The 18,188-nt window shown below is 58.7% G+C and overlaps 1 protein-coding gene across 28 annotated transcripts in view; it reads left to right on the plus strand.

Annotated features, from left to right (window-relative positions):
• NRXN2 (neurexin 2) overlaps positions 1–18,188 on the plus strand; it is a 109,085-nt gene that overhangs the window by 78,412 nt on the left and 12,485 nt on the right. For 18 of the 28 annotated variants that reach the window (XM_057553554.1, XM_057553555.1, XM_007174302.3 and 15 more), the window contains 5 exons: positions 998–1,179; positions 5,839–6,010; positions 10,241–10,330; positions 13,796–14,121; positions 16,659–16,737. In XM_057553554.1, the coding sequence (XP_057409537.1) occupies positions 998–1,179; positions 5,839–6,010; positions 10,241–10,330; positions 13,796–14,121; positions 16,659–16,737 (849 nt within the window). The remainder of the gene's footprint in view (positions 1–997; positions 1,180–5,838; positions 6,011–10,240; positions 10,331–13,795; positions 14,122–16,658; positions 16,738–18,188) is intronic. The other 10 variants (XM_057553558.1, XM_057553559.1, XM_057553565.1 and 7 more) reach the window with 1 other exon arrangement.

Consider the following 18,188-nt stretch of genomic DNA (forward strand, 5'->3'; position numbering starts at 1 on the left):
AGTCTGCCCCCACCCCCAGGGAGCCCAGGCAGCCGCAGGAGGGAACAAGGCGACTAATAGGGTTTATTTTGGGGCTGAGATCGTTAGGGACCTCACACCCGCCCCCCGGCAGCAGCCGGATGGCAAAGAGGAGACAGAGGGGGAGAGAGGGTGGGGTGGGGGAGGGGAAGGAGAGGGATCCCTTCATCATCTCTGGCTCCCACTCTCCCGCTTTCTCTCACCTACACCCCTCTCTGTCCCTCTCTGTCCATCTGTCTCTCTGCCTCCTTCCTCCTCTGGCTGTCAATCTCTACCCCCCCACCCCCTTGTCTGTCTCTTCTTTTCCGGGCAGGGCTCCAGGACCCCCCCTCCCCCCCGCCCCGTTTTGGCACCCAGGCAGCCCCCTATTTGGGAGTAGAAGCAGGGAGTCGGGGCAAACTGGGACCAGGATTTGCAGGGGCTTGGGAGGGGGTGGGGAGCAGGTGCTGGAGTGGGGCCAGCCTGCAGGCTGTGAGTCAGAGCAAACAGCCCCTGCTCGTCCTCCCGCCATCGCCTGGGGCTCCTTTTGCCTCGGTGCCTGCTCAGCTCAGGCCCCACAGAAGCACACACCTCGAACCTGTCACCTCTGCCAGCCCTGGGAGCACTCGAGTGGGTCAGGGCTAGGCCCCCTGGGTCCTGCCTGTCCCTGGCGATCTTCTCTGTCCCGTTGCAGCCAGCCTCTCTCCGGGCTCTCTCTCTCTGTGTCACTGTCTCTATTACCTCTCTGTTTTGCTGTAATTAAAGCTAGAATTCTTGATGAGGCAGCTACATCTGTCTGTGCGCTTGCATGGGCTCCCACCCAGGCACCCGCCTGTCAACTGTTCCCTAAGAGGGCAGGGCCTGGTGGCCGCTGTGGGTATCACAGTTGAAGCCCCGTACCCTAAACCTGGTGTCCCAGTGCTCTGGTCACAGCCCCAAGGACCTGCTAATCTCACCCTCCTGACCTCTTATCTCCCTCTCCCTTTCCTTCTCTCTGCAGCCGGGACCACATACATCTTTGGGAAGGGGGGAGCGCTCATCACCTACACATGGCCCCCCAATGACCGGCCGAGCACGAGGATGGACCGCCTGGCCGTGGGCTTCAGCACGCACCAGCGGAGCGCCGTGCTGGTGCGAGTGGACAGTGCCTCCGGCCTCGGGGACTACCTGCAGCTGCACATCGTAAGGACGCGGGGCCGGCGCCCCCGACCCCCCAGCCTTCTACCCCAAATCCACTCAGTCCTCTCTTGCCGTGGGACCAGCACCTCACATCCTTCCCTCCCGTGGAGCCCTCAGAACCTCTGTTCCCTGAGTGCTGGGGTTTCCTCTCTGTGGTTCGGCTCCTGAGACCCATTCTCCTCCCGGTTGTTCACTGAGGCCCCCAGAGCCACCTCCGCTGACCTGAAGCTCCCCAGCTCCCCACCCTGAGACCGTCTGTGTCTCTGACCTTCCAGAATGTAGTCAGGGGCCTCCTTGAGCCTTCCCGGCCCTTCTCCTGCAGCCTGTGGGAACATCCCCACCTTGTGACTGCCCTGGGCTGCTGCCTGCTCACTCCTGTACCACCTATGCCTCCCACTGTGTCCTGCACCTTTTCCTGTCCCCTCCTTTGGGCCTCCCTGCCCGTGATTACTGTTCCCATGACCTTTGCCCTCCCAGCCGCCCCCTTACCCGGCCTCCCTTACAGCCTTTCTGGCCATGGCCCTGCTCATTCCTCCCTGACCTCTTGGCCCTACCCCACATCTCTGCTCTGACCTCCAGTCCCGCTCAGCTCTGTTTTCTCTGCCCAGCTCCCCTCCTCGCCCTCTGCTGCTTCCCACTGCCTCCCTCTAGGCCTCCCGCCATGCTTGCGGCTCCTCTTCTCACAGTTTCCATCCTAACTCTCGTCTTCGGGCGGCCCCCTTTCTTCCCCCTCTCTGCTCCTGCCCCACACACTTCCCTGTGGCCGCAAGCCTGGCTACATTTCATTTCTGCTCTTAGCCTCTCCCCTGCCCTCTGCCCACTGTCTTAACCCTTGGGCCTCTGACCTCAGTCTCCATTTGCCACCCATGCAGCCCCTTACGGCCCCCTCCCTTCCCTGCCCGCATCCCACATGGTGACCCTGGCCAGGACCCCCCGAGCTGGGAGGGTCGAACAGGCTGGCCAGGCTCTGTGTGCTGGAAGGGTCTGAGTGGGGGGCCCTGAGCTTTCAGGGGAGCGAGGGAGCCAGGGGAGAAGGCTCGTTTGGGCTCTGGCCCCTCCTTACGACAGCTTTTCAGGGTCCCCAGCCTGCACACCCCTTCCCCGACACGAGGGAGGGACGGAAGGAGGTCTGAGGAGAGCTGGAGGAGCGGAGCTGGAGGAGAAGTGGCAGCTGATGGACACCGGGCCTGGGAGGCCGGGCAGGGAAACGAGGGGGAAAGGAAAGCAGAGTAGGAGTAGCCTGGGAAGAAGGCCTGGAAGTTCCGTGCGTGTGAGCGTCTCCACCTGCGTGAGAGGCAGTGCGGACGGTGACTGTATGTGACAGTGTGGGCCCCGTGCAAGTTGATCGTGTCAGGAGTGCTGGGGGGGGAGCGCCATGGGGGACAGTCTCGTGGCCTCTGATCAGGTGTGTCGCTCTATATTTGTATTTCTTGGCAGTGTGGTGTTTGCTGCTGTTTCAGTCTCCTGACTGCGTAGCAGGTGTGACCGTGTTTCCGGGTCCCTCTCTGTGAGTGAGGGCTGCTGCTCTCTCATCACATAGTCCTGAGAGGCAGTGTGTGGCTTTGGAGCAGATGCCCGGGTTTGAGTTCCAACTCTGCCACGTCCTTGCTCTGTTCTAGTGCAGTCATCTTGTCTCTCCGAGCCTGTGTCCTCATCTGTGTAATGGCATGATAAAAGGATAGAGATGCTCGCAGGTTTAAACGAGATCATGTATATAAAGCACTGAGGACATTGCCCAGCCTGTAGGAAGCACTGTGTCCACTAATATCCTGAGCATCTGTGAGCATACACCTGGATGAGTCGATCTGTGGGTGTACTGTGTCTGCTTCATTGACAACTTCTGTTTCTGTGCCTGTAGGTTTAGGGGACGGGGTTCCCCCAGTGCTGAGGAGAAGGGGCAGGGGGATCAGGGTGCAGGGAGAAGGAGTCTCCTTTCCCCTCCCAGCAGTTGCCCACAGCCCTCGCCTCGTGCCGGGTTATGGAGGAGCAAGGGTGATGGAGGAACGAGGCCTGGTGCCTGGTGCTGTAGACGGCGGCGGAGCGGGGCAGGGCGGGGCTGCCCCTGGGATGGGGAGCCTGGCGAGGGTCGGGGGCCCTGGAGGAAGCGTGGGAGCCATGAGAGAGGTCAGCTCTGAGGGGAGAGCTGGGCACCCGACGGGCTGAAGCCCCCTGGGGCAGCCCCCAAGCCCCTTCCTCCCCTGGTGATATATCAGCTCCCACCACAGCGTCATTAGCAGCTCTCAGAGAGTGGGGAGGCGGCAGCAAAATAAGAGAAAAGCAATTTGACGTTTCTAATAAAGCGTCGCTCCACTTTGCCAAATTAATTTTGACTCCCATAATTATTTGCTGTAGGAGCGGCCTCGTTCTCCCACCGCCGCCTAATGAGGTAATTGGGGAATTAGGAATTAATGACTTTAACAGAAGTGACAACTGACTTCACGTGGGGAGCAGCTCTGGGAGCTGCCTCTCCCCCGGAGTGCACGGCTCTGGGCTCTGGGCTCGGCTGCCTCCTAGGAAACGCAGGTGCCCTGCCTTCCAGCCGCCCTGGACAGCCCTCTGCCATCCCGGCTCCCAGACCACTCCTGCTCCTTGACCATTGTCACCACCCAGCTGAGCCTCATGGGGAGAAACCCTCAGAGGCACCCAAGGGGCTGATGTTATTCTATTACTAACAATAGTACTGAGGTCTGTTCCTCTCACATGGGGAGCAGGGACCACCCCTTCTCCCTGGATGTCGTCAGTCTGTGGGTGGTAGATGAGTGCGGCTTGCTAGTACCCTTTGTTAGGCAAGCTCAGCCTCAGTTTCCCTGCTTTGCTGCATCTGAGGGACACTGCATGTGTATGACTCTGTGTGTGTGTGTGTGTGTGTGTGTGTGTGGGTGTGTATGACTCTGTGTGTGTGTGTGCGTGTCTTTCCCAGGTTCTAGGAGGGGGAGAACTGGACCCACAGTGGGGAAGGGATAGGGCATGGATCTTCAAGTGGGCCACAGCTGCACATCCTGCCCCCCAACTCTCTCTGCAAAACCCCAATCCCTGCCCCGTCTGTGAGTCACCCCATCCCCACTCCCAGTGCCGCCAAGCCTCTCGGCCCTGTTGGGCGCTGGAGGTGGCAACTAAATGGTTCCTCATGCCCAGGCCAGACTGCGACAGTCTTTCAGGAAGACTCCAGGAGTGTAGTGTCTTCCGTGATGATCTGGTCCCCGTGACTGTGTGAGCCTGTGCGAGCCTGTGCGAGTGTCTGTCCTGTGTGGGAGGAGGGGTGCAGGAACTCAGGAGGCCGAGTTCGGGGGTGCTGCTGGGTAGTACAGGGGAATGGAGTAGGGGCTCGGGTTTAGGGCCAAGTGGGCCTTCCACTGGCTTCTTTAGATGTCTTTGGTCTTGAAGGAAGGTTGGCCTCAGTAGCCTCTCAGATCACCCCCACCTCCAGCACTCTGAGCCAGTGTCTCCCGAGACTGGCGGGCAAAGCGGGAGAGAGCACTTGGCTTTGGAGTCAGGCCAATTGGGGTTCAAATCTGGGGTTCCTTTCTTATGAGTTGTGAGATTGGGGGAGGTTACTTAACCTCCCTGAGCCTCAGTTTCCCCCTCAGTAGAATGGGACGCTGTCTATTCCTCAGAGGGTTGCTGTGGGGATGAGGAGAGCATGTGGGTACAGTACCCACAGAGGACCTGGCACCATTTAGGGGTTCAGTGAGGCTCTCCCTCTCACTCTGGCACCATGGACAGAACTCTTCCTGGGCTGGATCCTGGGTGGCCTCTGCAGGGTTCCCCATGCAGGTCCTCTCTGGAGCCTGGGCCTGGGAGAGGTTGCTCAGACTGACCCTTTGCTCCCCTTCTCCAGGCCTCAGTCCCTGTCTTTCCTCTTCCTGCCCCTTCCCAGCTGCCGGCCCTATCCTCTACCATTACACCCCCAAGCTCACCTTCCCTTAATAAGCCCAACATGGTTTGTCTTCTTGATCTCTTTCTATACCTGACTCCCTCCAAAACACACAGTCCAGACCCCATACCTGTGCCCCCTTGACTGCAGAGGGGCTGCCCCCGCACTCAGGCCTGACCTCCATGGGCTGACACCTGCCAATGCCCTGGTGCCAGAGCCCCCAGGGACTTGCCCAGTGCTGAACATGCAGGGGAGGCGAGGCTTGAGCTTGGAGGTGTGAGGAGTGGGGAGGCCAGACCCTCCTCAGGCACAGGGCTGGCTTCTGTGGATTCCTCTGTTGGTTGTGCCTTGGTGAAGCCTCCACCTTCTGTGGTCCCACTGGTCCTGGGTTTCTCTTGGTCGTCCCTGTCTGGGGCCTGGAGGCTCAGTGGCCCTTGCATGGAGGAGGTGCCCTGTGAACATTTGTGAACATTTTGATTGAACCAAAAAGCAACAGGCAGGTGTGGTCAGTGGAAGTGCTCCAGGGTCCATGCTGTGCATCCCACGGTGGCTTCCCCAACCTCTCTGAACCTCAGTTACTCCCTTGCTTGCATATGAGGCGGGGAGGGGGCAAGCCTGCCCACCTCCTTGGGCAGGTGAAAAGGTCCAGTAAAGACGTGGCTGGGAGAGGTGTGTTGTAAAGCTGTTAAATGCTGCAGAGCTGGACCGGTGGTGTTCACAGGTGGAGTTCTAGAAGGAGTGAACAGTCTCTCCTTCGGGATCCCTGACCTCTACCTCCCTGTCCCCAGGACCAGGGCACCGTGGGGGTGATCTTTAACGTGGGCACGGACGACATTACCATCGATGAGCCCAACGCCATCGTGAGCGACGGCAAATACCACGTGGTGCGCTTCACTCGAAGCGGCGGCAATGCTACCTTGCAGGTGGACAGCTGGCCGGTCAATGAGCGGTACCCGGCAGGTAGGCGGCGCGGGGCGCAGAGGAGGTGCGGCGGGAGGGGCGGGGCAGGGCGGGCAGGGCGGCCTCTGATAGGAGAGCTGCCTGCACCGGGGGCGGGGTTAAGTGGCGAGGCTTTCGGCTGCGGGAAAGGCGTGGCTTGTAGGGGCGGGACGATGGCGGGGCGCGGCTAAAGGGAAAAGTTGGGATTTGTAGGGTGGGGGCGAGACTGTGGGAGTGGGTCAGCTAGGAGGGAGGCGGCACAGCTGAACAGGCAAGGATGCAAGGCCAGGGTCCAGTTTGTGGATGGGAGAGGAGAGGAGCGAAGGAAGGTAGAGGTAGGGAGTCTGTCGTAATTGAGGGAAGGATGAGTTGAGAAAAGAGGGACAGGTGGAAATGGGGAGGCAGATGCAGAAACCAAAGAGAGAAGATCCAGAAGTAACCCAAAACGGATCTTGGCAAGGAGGCAGGGCTGTTCCCAAGGATAGAACCAAGGCAAGAACCCAGGTCTTTACAAAGAGCAAGTCAAAGGTTCATATTAGGTGATCTCGATAAAGGAAGAGAAGTAACCATGGAGACCCAGAGAAAAGGAACCCCAGGGTCTCGAGAAGTAAGGGACATGGTGAAAAGGAGAGAGCGACAAGTGACAACAAGAGCGAAAAATAGGTCAAGTGCCTTCAACAAACCTTCATTGACAACCTACTAGTATCAGGTCCTGTGCTGGGCCCTGAGGACACAGCATACAGCCCCTGCTTGCAGGGAGCTCACACTCTTGGGGATGGGGGAGCACGGAGATGCAAAGAGACCCAGTTCAACAGTGTGACAGCTGTGGTGGCCGAGGACACACCAAGGTCTGAGGAGCACAGGGGAGGGACAGAAATGAGGACCTGAAAGACATGAGGAGGCAGAGACCCTGCAAGAATCTGAGGGAGGCAGAAAAAGAGCCTCAGAGTGAGAGGAAACCAGAGGAGGAGCAAGGGAGAGATATGGAAATAGTCACCGAGACAGAAGCCAAGACGGAGGCAGCTCCCAGAGGGATGCAGGGAGATATATGGAGCCGCTGTCGCGCAGACCCAGCCAGCGAGAGAGGAGGTGCCCAGAGCCTTGGGAGGGAGAGGAAGAGAGCCCCAGAGTGGGAGATGAAGAGGGAGGGGAAGTGGAGGTACTGCAGAAGAACCGCAGAAACACAGAGATGTGGAGATACAGGCTGAGCAACACTGCAGAGTCACACGCGCGGGGGCCGACTGAGAAGCAGCCCCTGAGAAGCAGAGAGAGCGTCTTTGGGCTCAGCCCCTCTCCTGGCAGAAGTGGTGCCCAGAGAAGCTGCCCCATGCTGGCTGAGAGGGCCGTGGGCAGACGGACAGTGAGAGGTTCAAGTGTGCAAACCCTCATGGACCCGCTTATGCTGGGATGAAAATGCCAGTGTGGGCTCATGACTCACAGTCATGCAGGCTTGTACCCAGACACTCTCAGGCAGCCCTTGGAAATAAAGAGAACCACACGGCCCCCTAAGAAACTCAGAGGCTGACGAACATGCAGGCCAGCCCCAGACACACAGACAACTGCAAATATTCACATGGTCAGACAGACACAAGGGAAAAAAAGCCCTACAGAGGGATGCCAGCTTACACCAGGGCCTGGGCATGTGTAGGGCAACTCAGGCACATAAACGCTCCCGTGCTGAGCCCCACAGATGCGCAGACACTGACAGGCCAGGCTCTGTGGGCATCAGACTTCGCTCTGTCTTAGACACACACACCAGTGAAGACACCAGCCTACACTGGACAAGGCTGGACTTGGGGAGCATGAAGGCTTTACCATGTCAAGCCAGAGCTCCTCCCCTTGGAGCCCAGTAGGCTGGATGTGAGGTTAGAGGAGTCACGCCTTCTCTCCTCTGCTCAGGGACCCCTGGCTGGGGTGTGGAAGGCCACTGGGTGCCCCCTTACCTGCCAAGCAGAACAACCTGAGGGCCTGGCGGCTGCCTGTGTGCCCTGTGGCAGCAGATCCCTTACGAAAGCTGAGAGTCACCCTGAACAACGCCAGCAGGCCAGGTTAGCAGTGTGCGTGGCCCAGACTCTTAGGAGGCACAGAGACACAGCCCAGGGACTCCAAGTCAGCAGGACCTGCCTTTAAATCCTGGATCTCTGACTGACAAGCTGTGTGACCTTGGACAAGTCATCTAGCTCCTCTGGATCTCAGTTTCTACCTCTGAAAGTTGGGGATAATATCTACCTCATAGCCGTACCGTGAGAGTTCCATGAGATAACCTAAGGAGAGTGCTAGAATGGCGTGGCATAGCAGAGGTGCTCAGAGGTGCTGTGTAAACGGAGCTTTTGTTAGAATTGTTATGTGTGCCAGTGAGACACACATACATTCTTCCCTCCTTCTCAGGACCCGCACACAGACAAATACATGCCACACACAGACACACAGACGCACCCACAACTATCCCAGTGCAGGTAGGTGCCCGAATGCCTCCTGCCCTCCTGCCTCTCTGCCTCTGTCTGTGTGCGCCCTCTCCCTCCCCTCCCCTGTCTGACCCTCTTCTGGCTACTATACTTCTCCTCCAGTGTCTTCTAGGGCCCCTCCCAGCCCCGTCCCCAGGGCTGTGCTACCTATAACAGAACACAGGACACTGCTGGTCACTTGCCAGTCTCTCCTGCTTGGCTGGGGCTCCCATGGTCAAGGACCGGACCTTCATCTTTGCATCTCCAGTACCCAGCACCAGGAACAGAACAGGCACTCAAGAAATGTTTGTTGAGTGACTAAACAAATGGATGATCCATTTTTGTCTGAAACACAAGTGACCTGAATCTGTGGATTCAGAACCTGTGGAATCTGTGGGGAGGCAGCGTCTCATTGCCTCGCAAGCACCTAGGGAGGCCCCATCCATGCTCGCGTGAACACACCATGGGCTCATTCACGGGATGTGTATGCAGGCAGGCCCAGGCCCAGGTCTCATTGGGCAGGTAGCGCAGCTGTGCAGTGGGAGATGAGAGGGAAAATGCCCCCGGCATGCATGTTACTGAAGATCGTGTAAGTGGTTTCAGTGGGTAGAGTGGCCAGATTCCCAAAGGAAATCATTTCCATTTCCACGGCTGCAGTTTGGGATCACCCACAGCCTTGGGGAAGAGCTCACAGGACACACAGACACACAGACACAGACAGACAGACACACACGCACACACACACACACATCCTCCTTCCTCCCTGTGAGTGGAGAGAAGAACAGGTGTGTATCCAGATGGGCAGCCAGGATTGAGAGGAGGGGCGGAGGTTAGGAACTGTGGGGGGAGGAACTTGAAGGAGGAAGGCTCAAGTGGGAGCTGGGCTGGGTTCCCCAGGGCCAGAAGGAGAGGGCACCTGAGCGGAGAGGAGTCTGAGGGTCTTGGAATGAAGCTGAGAGAGAGGGGGAAGAGAGCAAGGTGCCGCCAGGCAGAGGAGGGCTGGGGTGCCTGTAGGGTGGACCAGGGGTGGAAGAGGAGGTGAGATGCAACGGGTGGGCGAGGCAGCTGGGTGACATCCAGCTGCCACAAGCAGGCACCTGTGACCAGGGTGAGAAGGCCGGAAGTGCCTGCAGTGAGAGCGGCGGGGGGGGCTTGGGGGGATTCAGATGGAAGCTGGTGGTGGGGTGGGGTGGTGTGGGAGGTGAGGGGAAGCTGGGGGTTGAGCACGGAAGGTAAAGGGAGCCGAGGGGGCTTCGAGAAGTGGTTTAAATCTCACTGTTAAATGCGTGTGCTGGGCCACCCCTTAAATGCCGCATAAACCCCCGCTTAACCCGTCCCTCCCACTTCTAAACAGCCCTCTAAACGCAGTAACCAGCCGGGCCACTGAGGCCTCCCACCCCCTAACTTAAACCCGCTAAATGCCCCTCCCCGCCCCTCTGCCCCCCTCTGGGATGGGGAAGGAAGTGGGCAGACTGGGAGAGCACAGACAAACCTGTTTAACCTCTGACCTTTGACCTTCCAGCTGCCTTTTCTTCCATTCCCCTTTCCTTTTCTTCTTTGTCCCTCTCTCTTTCTTTGGGTTGCTCCCGCCCCCAGGGTGGGGCTGGCTCTGCACAGGAGCCTAGGGAGGGGGACCGGAGGGAGGACGAGGGACCCGCGTTTCTTCTCCCGCCTTGGGTGGACCTGGCCCCCTCTCCGTTGGATGTCGCTGCTTACTCTGAGTCTCCTGAGAAATGCATAATTACTCTTCTAATTCCTTTGGACTTCGCCGCCTGAGAAACCTACTGTCTTTCTAAACTTTTCCAAGGAAACTTTGATAACGAGCGCCTGGCGATTGCTAGACAGAGAATCCCCTACCGGCTTGGTCGAGTAGTAGATGAATGGCTGCTCGACAAAGGTAATTAACCAGAATTAATTAATTAATTAATTAATTAACTTTAAAAACACTATCTTAAAGGTGCAGAGCTCTCTCTTTCCCCATCCGTGCCTTCCCCGTCGCCCACCCCCTAGTGAAAGGACAATTGTCCGGCTAGGTTGTTCCCTTCCTCTCTGTTGTCAAGGGTCCCTGTCTTTTAGAGTGGTGGTTTGGGCAGGGGCGGGGCTTTTCCTAGAAGAGGGAGAGGCCTTGGTCTCTTTCTAAACCTGGGAAGGGACTAGGGTCATAGGGGAGATTCTGGAACCCCTCCAGGAAAGCAGGCTGGAGTGCAGGTTGGGAGGGAGCTGCCCTGTTGGCTCAGAGGTTTTGTCAAGGGCCAGCTGAAGGCCACAGCACACTGAGAAGCAGGAAGGCTTTGGGAAGCAGCAAGTGCTGGTCCTAGGATCCAAAGGCGGGTAGGAAGGGTCCACCAGGGTTATCTGAGGAGCAAAGGGAAGAGTGGGGGGCTCAGTTCCTACTGGAAAGACTGCCACCCTGAGAGAGTGTCTGTGGGGCAGCTATCTCTGGAATGGGCCCACCTCGGTCCAGAAGGTCTCCTAGAAGCAGTGGAGGTTGCAGGGAGACTAGGAGATGGGGAAGAGGTGGCCGTCCCACAGGGATTCCTGTGCCTGCTGAGCTGATGAGGAAGACAGAACAGGCTGGCTAAGCGGCCGTACGTGTGAGGCGCTGCTGGGTGTGAGGGAGAAGGCCACTTGTCACCAAGGGAAGTTGGGGCCAAGGGCAAAGCCATCCCATTCCCTTTGGAGAGGGGGCGAGCTCTGTACCTCTAAGGCTAAACTCTAGGGGGGAAGTAGAACTGTTAAACCTCCACCTAACCAGCTGATAACTGAGCTTTTAAATGTCCACTGGGGCCTGCCCCAGCTAAAACCCCCAATGTCACTCCCAGCCCCCCACACGGCCAGCGGGGACTAAACATGCTCATAACCAGATGTGATAAATCCATAACAGGACAAAAAGTTAAAGGGACGAACAGACATCGCTAAAACCTACAGCGCCCAGCCACACTGGGCCTGCTCTCTCCAGCGGGGTGAACTTTAACCCTTTGAGGAGTTCGTGGTGGGTGGGGCCCCAGGGGCCTAGTTGGCTCACCTATGTAGCTTCCCCTCCATTACCCACCTCCTTCTCCCGGAATCAGAGAGGCCAAGGGAGCAGCTTGGGCTGAGGCTGGGACAACTTGTGACCCCAAGGGTAGGGAGAGCCGGACAGGCCGGGGAGGGGGTGGGGGTGCGGGACTTGTGGTCCAGATGAGGGAAGAGCTCCTGCCGGTGGTTTGGAACCCCAGGCATCCTTTACTAGCTGCAGGGTCACATCTTCTCTTTAGGCCTCTATTTCCTCTTCTAGAAAGTGAAGGGTTGGGCCACATGCTCTAGTATTTCCCAGAGTGTGGCTAGAGGAGCTCACTTGTTGCATGGCCTTGCTCAAGGCTTCCCCTTCCCGAGCCTCAGTTCCCTCCTTGGGGAGGCAGGGATGGTGATCCCAGCTCAGCCTGCCTCACACGGGGTGCTGTGAGGATGAGATGAAATGAGGAGCAGGAAAGTATTTGAGAACAAAAGCTGGGCATTCTTGGGGGGATTACTTTACTGTCAGCACCTGGCGTGTGGTAGGTTCTCAATAAATATTTATTGAGTGAATCCATTTTCCAGTTCCAAAACATGTCCTGTGAAGCATAAGTCCCATGAGATGCTTCACAATAAAGAGATTTGTGGTTAAAAAAAAAAAGAGAGAGAGAGAGATTTGTGGTGAAATGAGCTTGAGAAATCTGAATCCTGTTTCTCCCTCTTGGAGATGCCTATGGACATGGATTTTAATAAAGGCTCTGAGAGGTCCTGTGAGAGAGAGACCTCGTGTGTAATTGTGAAATGTTTGTTTTCCAAACTCATTTGACCACTGTGAACCTTCTCCCCTTCGTTTTTCTCATAATTCTCATATGTGGGAATAAACTCTGGATGCAGTGCTTCTCAGGGGCCTCTCTGGGTCTGGTGTCCAGCCGCCACTCACTAGTTCTCAGCTTCTGTGGGCTCCGGCTCCCCCATCTGTAAGACGGTGACCCTGCTCCAGGCCTGAGGGAGGTGCTGGGCGGAGGGAGAGCTGGAGGAGGTACAGAGGTTGAGCAGAGGGGCCGAGCAGACACACCCCTGGCTGATCATCGGCCAGAGGCCAGACAGATGGTTGGGTGCCCCAGAGGCCTGGGTGTCCCAGGGAACCCGTGTTTCCAAGGAGGGTGTGGGTTTCACAAGTTGGACTGTCCTCAGCCCAGGTTTCGGGGGCAGGGCTTATAGGCACGTAACTCTAAACCAGATCTTTAACGAAGCACTAACCAGAGGCTAACAAGGGCTAAGCCAGATCTTAAACCCCCCCAGCACCAGCAGCTGAAGGTCCAGGGGAGCAGGGGGCAACTTAGTAGTTCCTCTGACCCTCTCCCCCGCAAAATAAGCAACATCAAAACCAAAGTTAAATCTAAACTTAAACACAATAAATATCTTTTCTAAAAACCAAACCAAAGCAACAAACTCAGAGGGTTAAACTGACCCCCAGATCCATTAAAACCAAACAGAACAGCCAAACCCCACCCAGGTGGGAATTCTGAGGTGTAACTGCTAAGTAAAGAGCGAGGTTGGAGCTGGAGTGGGTTTTTCTTGGCTGTCAGCAAGCGAAGCAAGGTCCCTTTAACATTTTCCATCTCTGTGCTTGCACATCCTGGCGGGGAAGGAAGGTCTCTGCTCTCCAGGGCCTGATCCCCAGGCAGTGGCTGGGCCTTGGAGGGGAGGAGGAGAGAGGGGGGCCTGGCCAGAGGTCAGAGGGCCTGGTGGTGGCTGGGAGGGTGGAGTGAGGTCCTCGCGGCTGCTCCCAGCCTCACTCACGCTGGCGCTCCTCCCATGCACTCTCCACCCCTCGGTCTCATCTCCATCCCTGCCCTGACATGCACTGACCCTGTGGCCTGGCAGTGGCTGCTCTGTCTCTGCCTTTTTGTCGCCTCTACCTGCTGCTTCCGAGGGTTCTGTGGCTTGGGGCTGGACACCGGGTGTGGGAAGCTTGGGGAAGCAGAGAGGGAAGGTGGGGGGTCAAATTGAGGGAAGGGAAAGAAGGGGGGTGATGCCCCTGGAGCAGGAGAGGAGGGGGGATGGGAAGGCCAGAGGCATGAGCATGGTGGGGAGAGTGGGGAGCTGGGCCCCCTTTCCCAGCCCAAGTGTGCCCTGGGGACCCTTCCTGTCCAGGGTCCCGACCTGGCTGGGCTGGCCTAGTGGCTGACAAGGACTTTCCCTTTGGTGTCTGCCCCTTCCTCCTTTCTCCCTCCCCACCCCACCCCCACCCCTCCTTCCCTCCCTTGGATCTCCCTCCATTCTCCCTATCCCTTTCTGGTCTCCCCCCTCCCCACTGCCTGTCCCCCCTCTGTCTGTCTCTCCTGCCCCTTCCCCTCCCCCCCAGGCCGCCAGCTGACCATCTTCAACAGCCAGGCTGCCATCAAGATTGGGGGCCGGGATCAGGGCCGCCCTTTCCAGGGCCAGGTGTCCGGCCTCTACTACAATGGGCTCAAGGTGCTGGCGCTGGCCGCCGAGAGCGACCCCAATGTGCGGACCGAGGGCCACCTGCGCCTGGTGGGGGAGGGGCCGTCCGTGCTGCTCAGCGCGGAGACCACGGCCACCACCCTGCTGGCCGACATGGCTACCACCATCATGGAGACCACCACCACCATGGCCACTACCACCACGCGCCGGGGCCGCTCCCCCACGCTGAGGGACAGCACCACCCAGGTGAGGGCCCCTCCGCCGGTGCACGAGGGACCGGGCTGCAGGTGGGGAATAGGGCTGATGTCTGCATAGCAACTGTGGCGCTCAGGAAGGGTCTGAGGGGACTATGGTTTAGGTGGGGCTGGCAAGGTCTCCTTTCTTTCTTTTTTTAGAAATATATTTACTTATTTACTTATTTATTTATTTATTTATTTATTTGGTTGTGCCGGGTCTTAGTTGTGGCAGGCGGGCTCCTTAGTTGTGGCTCGCCGGCTCCTTAGTTGTGGCTCACCGGCTCCCTAGTTGTGGCATGCAAACTCTTAGTTGTGGCATGCATGTGGGATCTAGTTTCCTGACCGGGGATCGAACCCGGGCCCCCTGCATTGGGAGCACGGAGTCTTAACCACTGCACCACTAGGGAAGTCCCCAAGGTCTCCTTTCTCGAAGCGGTTGTCACCCTGATGACCAGGGATGTTGTAGATGTGGAGGTGACCACTATTTCTAGGGGGGCCATTCCCAGAGTTGAGGGAAGACCACCCCACTTATGAGAGAGGAAGTCCGGGCTGGGGGTGAGGGGTGGAATGACCCCCTCTGCCTGCCCCATAATGAACGCCACGCCCAGTGTTGTGTGGGCATCGAGGGGGAGATGGAGGGAGCCAGCATGGCATCGCTCTGTGCAGGGCACAGAGACGACAGCACCGGAGGGGCTGGTGGCTCACCCGATGGTGGCAGCCCCTCTCCGAGGCTGATGGAAGCAGGAGCAGCCTCTCCCCGATGGCTGGTGTCCTTGCAGTGGGACTGCCAGCCCACTGCCTTCACAAGTCCTCTCCGTGTGACCTTGAGTAGATGCCACCGTGTAGCAGGCCTCAGTGTCCTCCATGCCTGTGGCTCAGAGCCGGGGCCGGTACAGACAGTCCCCTGGTGCTTTACCCTCCCTCCCCACCGCCTGCCCCACCTGCTCAGGTGCTCTCCCTGGGTCAGGTTTGAATTTATCTTCTCTTGCACCCAGGGGAGCACCGGAGGGGGCTGTACCTGAGAATGAGGCTCCACTGGGGAAGGACAGTCCTGGCTCTTCTGGTGGCCAAAGCCGATTGAGTATATGTGACTTACCAAGGCAGCCCTGGGGTGCAGCTGAGTTTTCTAGTTGTTGCTGCGGGTCATTGTTGGCCTGCGGGGGGAGGGCTCACACCTGGCACATTGGACCTTGCTTGGTCACCCTGCTCCCTCTGCCCAAGCTACTTCTGTCCCCCATCACACATGGCCGTGGGCCTCTGGGCCTGGAGGGACCTCTGTCCTCCCAGGGTGAGGGAGGGGCTGGGTCGGCCATGGGGACGTGTCCTACCTCCACCGCCAGCCTGCCTTCAGCCTCTGTAAATGAGGGCTGGGTTCTCTGAGCTCCGGTCAGTGCTGCAGGGGCCTGGGTCTGGCTGACAGCCTTGTCCAGGCAAGGGAGTCAAGCCTGAACCCCCTTCCGTTCTGCCTTCAATGCCAAGAAAATCGAGGGGACCTGAATGCCAGGCCTTGCCCTAGGGAGCGGGGAGCCCTGGGAGAAAGGCCTGGCTCTAGCCGAGGTTGGGCACCAGCCATGCCCAGTGCCCAATGGCAAGAAGGGCCGTCCAGTCTCAGTGTGAGGTGATGGGCAGACCATCCAGGTAGAAGAGAAGGGTGGGGTTCTAGGGGTCATAGCTGTGCTGGTGGAGCCTGCACAGGGGAGAGGGGCGGAGATACAGAAGGAAAATTAGTCTTCCAGGTCCCACCTTGCCCTTGGGTGAGGGCTGCAGTGTCCGAAGCTCAGGCGGTGGGGAAGAAGCAAGATGTGACGTTTCACCCCCTACCCACCCCGGACTCCTCCCATCCTTGGCCTTCAGCCTGGCCCTCTCCCTGCACCCGAAGTCTCTCAGAGTCCCTTCCTGCTTGGATTCTGGGTTTCCCTCCTTGAGTTTCTTCCCTAGCACCCCCTGAGAATCCCCCCCACCCCTTAACACTCACTCATCTTGGGGATTCTCTTTCTTTGCAAGCAGGAGGAGAGAAAACGCTGACAGAGTCGACTCCTGTTGTCATGGCAACCACAGCCCTAATTATTGTATGCAGCTGGGTTTCCAGGCTCCAGGAAGGGGGTTGGGAGAGAGATGAAGGTGGTGGGGTGGTGAGGCTGGAGCCACGAAACCCCCCAGGTCCTGCTCCGTGTCTGCCTGTGCTGGCCTCCAGAGGCCCCTGTGCCTCACCTCCCTGCTGCCCTGGGCCCCCTTGCTCTGGCCCTGCAGTTCCGGTTCCGGGGTCCAGTCTCCGAGGCTTCCCAGAAATAAAAGGCACAACGTGTGCTGTTTCATTGATCTCCAGGAGCGAGGGAACCGCTGCAGGGCAGGCGCTGTTCAGTCTACCATTGCACAGGGGAGGTGGAGGCCCACGGTCACCCAGCAAGCGATGAGAGAGCTGGGGTGTGGACCAGGGTGTGTGTCTCAGCCCAGGGCTCATCCCCTGTGCCTCAAGAGGTGGCTGCGGGGCCTGCTGACCCACCCTGGAACCCTCTTCTTTCCCCCCACCCTCCTCTCGCCCCCAAGAACACAGATGACCTCCTGGTGGCCTCGGCCGAGTGTCCGAGCGATGACGAGGACCTGGAGGAGTGTGAGCCCAGTACTGGTGAGTGCCTTTCCCCCCTCCCCTGCCCCGGGCCCGCTGCAACACTGATGGGAGGGGGGCGACTGTCCCTGCCACCTGGCCCAAGCCCGAGGGGCCTGCTGCCAAGCCTTAGCTTTCCCTGATAGCTTCCTCTCCCCTCCTACCATTGCCCCAGGTCCCGCAAACGCCCCCTGGCGAGGCAGTTTCTGGCCTTTTGGTGCCCCTCAGAGATAGTGAGGTCCTTAGCTTGGGGTCCTGGGGTTGAGGGCCAAGGGATGCCGGGAGGGAAAGAGGGAGACTTTCCCCTAGAAAGATGAGTAACTGCAGCTCCCATGAGTCCTTATGGTGTGTGTGTCGGGGGCGGGGTGGGTGGGGGATGGGGATGGGGAACACAGGCCTAGGAACTACAATTCCCATCAACTCCTGGGTCCAGAACTGCAACTCCCATCAGTCCCCGAGGCCTGGTGTTCTTTTGGTCGCTGGAAGAGGAGGTCTCTGCTGGCTCCCGAACCCTCCTCATTCCCAGAGTCAGGGAGGTGGCCAGACACTGCCGGGGCTGCCAGGCCAAGCTGGGGCAGTTACTACACAGTGTCGGGCAGCGTGCTGGGTAGGAGGTGCCCCAGCCAGACATGAGGTCCCCCGGGGAGATTGGGCCTGGGGTCTGGTCCAGATTTCTAGTGGGGGAGCTGCTATAAGAGGAGAGCGGAGCTGGGAGGGAAGGCTTACTGGGGGAGGCATTCCAGGGCTCTGCTTGATGCTTCCAGCTGGAGAGAAGGGTGCAGCCCCAGAGAGAGAGAGACCGGATTGGCAAGGCAGGGGTGGGCCTTGGGTGCCGACTCAGAAGTGTGGGGTGTGGAGCGGCACAGGGGGTGCCTCTGAACAGGTGGGCAGTGGCTGGGAGGAGCTGAGGGGACGGAGGGCCCGAGGAGCTGAGGTCCTGGTGCTTGAGGCTGGCGATGGGAATGGAGGGAGACTGGATGTGGCCAGATTTCCCAGTGGGAGCGCGTGGGCTTGGTGGTGTCCTGGATGAGCCCCTGGGAGCCTCATCCCTTGCTTGGGTTTCCAGAGACTTCTCTCCGTTACTTTGCAGTGTGTGGCACCTGGGCTGTTGGTACTGGAAGGCTGGAGGTTGGGGCAGGTGCCTACAGGGTCGGGGCGGGGGGTGATGGGGTCAGCTGAGGTGGGCAGTGTGACCTGGGCATATCCTGTGAATCTGGCCTGGGCATGAGCCTAGGGGGTCTGCCAGCCCCAGAAGAGACACTCTGGGGCTGAGGGTGAGGGTGGGCTGCAACCAAGGAAGGAGTGTGAGTAGAGCCAGGAGACCCTGCAGCCTTGGAGCAGAGGCTCCGGTTCCAGAGACCAAGGGCAGAGAGGTTTCTGGGGCGCCGGCCGCCAGGCCCAGAGGCTGAAGCCTGACTGCTCTGTGTCCCCCCAGTAGGCCAGAGCTGAGGGGGTTGTTCTGGCAGTCCTGG

This window comes from Balaenoptera acutorostrata, chromosome 9 (genome assembly GCF_949987535.1).
Source record: "Balaenoptera acutorostrata chromosome 9, mBalAcu1.1, whole genome shotgun sequence".
Lineage (NCBI taxonomy): Eukaryota > Metazoa > Chordata > Mammalia > Artiodactyla > Balaenopteridae > Balaenoptera > Balaenoptera acutorostrata.